Source organism: Sinohyriopsis cumingii, chromosome 18, assembly GCF_028554795.1.
Source record: "Sinohyriopsis cumingii isolate HCF-2022 chromosome 18, ASM2855479v2, whole genome shotgun sequence".
Taxonomy (NCBI): Eukaryota; Metazoa; Mollusca; class Bivalvia; order Unionida; family Unionidae; genus Sinohyriopsis; species Sinohyriopsis cumingii.
This window is the reverse complement of record NC_142978.1, coordinates 103265693-103271726: the sequence shown is the minus strand read 5'-3', so window position 1 is coordinate 103271726 and position 6034 is coordinate 103265693. Positions and strand designations below refer to the sequence as shown.

Below are 6034 nucleotides of genomic sequence, written 5' to 3'. Positions count from 1 at the left end.
CATGTGACCTATGAATGGAAAACATAACTGCCTGGGCTGCTATTAACTAGTGCTCACTTGGCTTTAAGTTAACATGCGTACACGTGATTCTAAATGTAAGTACTAGAAACCAGTGACAACCAATCTAGTGGGTAACAGAACTGTCCCATCAATTTTTGCAACTGGTGCAGTCCTGCCTGACCACATAATGGAATTTTAGACCAGTGTGTATATATGACAAGCTGTTAATTGGTTACTTTATTGTTGTAATCTGGGGAGTTTTGGCCGAATGCAGGATGTTTTGTTTGAGGTATTGTAGGTAATATAGGGAACACACGTGGTTGTGTTGGCTTTTCTGTCCTACATTATAAAAATCAGCTGACCTTTGGTGGAGTTGAGATCATCAAAAACACTTGCGTACGTGTTTTTTTTTCTTCTTCTTCTTGTGTAACTGCTATTGCGTTATTCCAGATGTTTGAAGTTAAGGTTGAATGAATATTAATTCATCTGCCCCATGCTCATGCTTACTGTAGTGTAATGAAATCTGGTCAAACAAATTATGCAGCACATATAAACAATGTTAATAGTGTAAACAGAAACTGAAACTGTAAATCGAGACACGCTTCCAATACTAACATAAACGCTGTTGATCTACTGTTTAAGAAGGACATTATTAGAGCAATTAGAAAATGGCTGAACTCGGGACCTGGAGAAAAACACTGAACCTTTTCGAGCTCCAAATAATCACACAAAAAAGTTTGGGCATATGGAAATGGAGTCGGGTTTGTGAAGATTCAGTTAGGACTTTTTTGTGATATATTTTAAGTCACCAGCCCTGGATCTGTCTCTAAAAAAGTTTTTCTTTGAGCACTGAGCTTTATCCTTCATTTCAAGTCGTTAAATTACACTACAGCAATATATAAACTTTATGTTCATATAAGCTTCCCATTGATAAGAAGAAATAAAACTGAAAAGATGATCAGAAAAGCACCTTTTAGTAAACTGAAATTTGTGTAATATTTTTTCTTCAATTTTTTTCGTTCAGTACTCCATGCATGAAAGCAAGTTTGAGTATTTATTTTATAAGAGATAATCCAATGAAAAGCATTACTCTACCTCCTGGTCAAAAGGTGCCATCTTGGTTGCTCCTTCCCAAGGGTTTTCCAGTCCGCTGGTATCCAGACCACCATGTTTCCAGAAGTTCTCAGCTGGGGCTACGTTCAGTACCTCGTCATCATCCACTGTGAACCTAAAGGATAAAATAAAATTGAATTCTTTTCATTTTCTCTGAGCTAGATTTTAATAACTTACATTCCGTGTAACTAACAGACCACATGTGAGCAAATGGCACCTCTATCAAGTGGACAAAATGGGGAAGCTGTCTCAGAAACCACTGATCTTGGAGGTATGGCCACTGATATTTCCATGTACTGTTATCCTGAATCCAGCCTTCAAGGAGATGCATGATTTATTTCACATTTGCTTTGGATAGCGGCCAATTATTGGTGTTTCTGTGAGTACCCAGATTTTGCCAACACTCCACATGATCAGTCATATCTTTATCATATTGGCACAGTATGGGTAATTCCTTTAACTAGTTTTGTCGTATCTTTATCATATTGGCACAGTATGGGTAATTCCTTTAACTAGTTTTGTCATATCTTGGTCATATTGGCACAGTATGGATAATTCCTTTAACTAGTTTTGTCATATTTTGGTCATATTGGCACAGTATGGATAATTCCTTTAACTAGTTTTGTCATATCTTTATCATATTGGCACAGTATGGGTAATTCCTTTAACTAATTTTGTCATATCTTGGTCATATTGGAACAGTATGGATAATATCTTTAACTAGTTTTGTCATATCTTTATCATATTGGCATGGTATGGATAATTCCTTTAACTAGTTTTGTCATATCTTTATCATATTGGCACAGTATGGGTAATTCCTTTAACTAGTTTTGTCATATCTTGGTCATATTGGCACAGTATGGATAATTCCTTTAACTAGTTTTGTCATATCTTTATCATATTGGCACCGTATGGGTAATTCCTTTAACTATTTTGTCATATCTTTATCATATTGGCACAGTATGGATAATTCCTTTAACTAGTTTTGTCATATTGGCACAGTATGGATAATTCCTTTAACCAGTTTTGTCATATCTTTATCATATTGGCACAGTATGGATAATTCCTTTAACTAGTTTTGTCATATTTCGGTCATATTGGCACAGTATGGGTAATTCCTTTAACTAGTTTTGTCATATCTTTATCATATTGGCACAGTATGGGTAATTCCTTTAACTAATTTTGTCATATCTTGGTCATATTGGAACAGTATGGATAATATCTTTAACTAGTTTTGTCATATCTTTATCATACTGGCATGGTATGGATAATTCCTTTAACTAGTTTTGTCATATCTTTATCATATTGGCACAGTATGGGTAATTCCTTTAACTAGTTTTGTCATATCTTTATCATATTGGCACATAATGGATAATTCCTTTAACTAGTTTTGTCATATCTTTATCATATTGGCACAGTATGGGTAATTCCTTTAACTAGTTTTGTCATATCTTTATCATATTGGCACAGTATGGGTAATTCCTTTAACTAGTTTTGTCATATCTTTATCATATTGGCACATAATGGATAATTCCTTTAACTAGTTTTGTCATATCTTTATCATATTGGCACAGTGTGGGTAATTCCTTTAACTAGTTTTGTCATATCTTTATCATATTGGCACAGTATGGATAATTCCTTTAAATAGTTTTGTCATATCTTTATTATATTGGCACAGTATGGGTAACTCCTGTAACTAGCTTTGTCATATCTTGGTCATATTGGCACAGTATGGATAATTCCTTTAACCAGTTTTGTCATATCTTTATCATATTGGCACAGTATGGGTAATTCCTTTAACTAATTTTGTCATATCTTGGTCATATTGGCACAGTATGGATAATTCCTTTAACTAGTTTTGTCATATTTTGGTCATACTGGCACAGTATGGATAATTCCTTAACTAGTTTTGTCATATCTTTATCATATTGGCACAGTATGGGTAATTCCTTTAACTAGTTTTGTCATATCTTTATCATATTGGCACATAATGGATAATTCCTTTAACTAGTTTTGTCATATCTTTATCATATTGGCACAGTATGGGTAATTCCTTTAGCTAGTTTTGTCATATCTTTATCATATTGGCACAGTATGGATAATTCCTTTAACTAGTTTTGTCATATCTTTATTATATTGGCACAGTATTGGTAATTCCTTTAACTAGTTTTGTCATATCTTGGTCATAATGGCACAGTATGGATAATTCCTTTAACCAGTTTTGTCATATCTTTATCATATTGGCACAGTATGGGTAATTCCTTTAACTAGTTTTGTCATATCTTGGTCATAATGGCACAGTATAGATAATTCCTTTAACTAGTTTTGTCATATTTTGGTCATATTGGCACAGTATGGATAATTCCTTAACTAGTTTTGTCATATCTTTATCATATTGGCACAGTATGGGTAATTCCTTTAACTAGTTTTGTCATATCTTTATCATATTGGCACATTATGGATAATTCCTTTAACTAGTTTTGTCATATCTTTATCATATTGGCACAGTATGGGTAATTCCTTTAACTAGTTTTGTCATATCTTTATCATATTGGCACAGTGTGGGTAATTCCTTTAACTAGTTTTGTCATATCTTTATCATATTGGCACAGTATGGATAATTCCTTTAACTAGTTTTGTCATATCTTTATTATACTGGCACAGTATGGGTAATTCCTTTAACTAGTTTTGTCATATCTTGGTCATATTGGCACAGTATGGATAATTCCTTTAACCAGTTTTGTCATATCTTTATCATATTGGCACAGTATGGGTAATTCCTTTAACTAGTTTTGTCATATCTTGATCATATTGGCACAGTATGGATAATTCCTTTAACTAGTTTTGTCATATCTTTATCATATTGGCACGGTATGGGTAATTCCTTTAACTAGTTTTGTCATACCTTGGTCATATTGGCACAGTATGGATAATTCCTTTAACTAGTTTTGTCATATCTTTATCATATTGGCACGGTATGGGTAATTCCTTTAACCAGTTTTGTCATATCTTTATCATATTGGCACAGTATGGGTAATTCCTTTAACTAGTTTTGTCATATCTTGGTCATATTGGCACAGTATGGATAATTCCTTTAACTAGCTTTGTCATATCTTTATCATATTGGCACGGTATGGGTAATTCCTTTAACTAGTTTTGTCATATCTTTATCATATTGGCACAGTATGGGCAATTCCTTTAATTAGTTTTGTCATATCTTGATCATATTGGCACAGTATGGATAATTCCTTTAACTAGTTTTGTCATATCTTGGTCATATTGGCACAGTATGGATAATTCCTTTAACTAGTTTTGTTATATCTTGGTCATATTGGCACAGTATGGATAATTCCTTTAACTAGTTTTGTCATATCTTTATCATATTGGCACAGTATGGGCAATTCCTTTAACTAGTTTTGTCATATCTTGGTCATATTGGCACAGTACGGATAATTCCTTTAACTAGTTTTGACATATTGGCACAGTATGGATAATTCCTTTAACTAGTTTTGTCATACTTCGGTCATATTGGCACAGTATGGATAATTCCTTTAACCAGTTTTGTCATATCTTTATCATATTGGCACAGTATGGATAATTCCTTTAACTAGTTTTGTCATATCTTGATCATATTGGCACAGCATGGATAATTCCTTTAACTAGTTTTGTCATATCTTTATCATATTGGCACAGTATGGGTAATTCCTTAAACTAGTTTTGTCATATCTTTATCATATTGGCACAGTATAGGTAATTCCTTTAATTAGTTTTGTCAGATCTTGGTCATATTGGCACAGTATGGATAACTCCTTTAACTAGTTCTTTCATATCTTGGTCATACTGGCACAGTATGGATAATTCCTTTAACAATTTTTGTCATAGCTTTATCATATTGGCACAGTATGGGTAATTCCTTTAACTAGTCTTGTCATATTTCGGTCATATTGGCACAGTATGGATAATTCCTTTAACTAGTTTTGTTATATTTTGGTCATATTGGCACAGTATGGATAATTCCTTTATCTAGTTTTGTCATATCTTGGTCATATTGGCACAGTATGGGTAATTCCTTTAACTAGTTTTGTCATATCTTTATCATATTGGCACAGTATGGGTAATTCCTTTAACTAGTTTCATCATATCTTGGTAGCATATTTAGAGATATTTAGTTGTTTCTGTGGGTTTATGCTATTTTTCAACACATGATAGTTATACATGGCAATTAGTACATCTAGTGAAGAACTCCGGGAAGAACCATCTGTAGTGTTCTAGAAGCAGTGCTGTATGCTAATATAAACTTTCCCATTGCTGAATCTGCAACTTAGAGATCTGAGATAAGGCTGACATATAGGGTGCTAGATGTTGGTCTGACAAGCAAGTCAGTTATAGTTTGTATGCTTTGTAATAAAAGTGCTTGTAGAAACGGGTCTTTTCTTCTCTCATTACAAAACCCAACCATTACAATGGCAATGATGACATAGCTGAAAAGCTGAGGATAACAAGGGTAGAATAAGGACAGTTGTGTCATTCTACTCAGCGAATTATTACAGACCTGCTACCTTGCTGCACACATGAAGAGACAGTCTATATCTCTGATAATGGCAGAAAGTTTGCCCATTTTCAAAGCATTCTCAGTCCATGAAAACTTACCTGATGTTCAATGGAAGAAGTAGGTGAAATGACTTGATAACCTTCTGATTGGAATGGATATCAGAGACACAAAACGTCGACGTGCATTGCCTTTACACTATGCAGAAAGGGAAGTAAGCAACATTTTTGAAACCCTCCAAGAGACAGGAGAAGACTATCCAACTGCTGTATAAAAGTTGACTATTTTGCACTAAAGAAGAACCACAAATTTGAAATATAAAAATTTCGGCAAGAAAAACAACAAAATGAACAATCAATTGATGATTTCCAC

General features: G+C 33.7%; 1 protein-coding gene across 1 annotated transcript in view; it reads right to left on the bottom strand.

Annotated features, from left to right (window-relative positions):
- LOC149777622 (beta-1,3-glucan-binding protein-like) overlaps nt 1–6034 on the bottom strand; it is a 38489-nt gene that overhangs the window by 597 nt on the left and 31858 nt on the right. The window contains exon 13 of the mRNA XM_089942276.1: nt 1096–1228. Within this exon, the coding sequence (XP_089798402.1) occupies nt 1096–1228 (133 nt within the window). The remainder of the gene's footprint in view (nt 1–1095; nt 1229–6034) is intronic.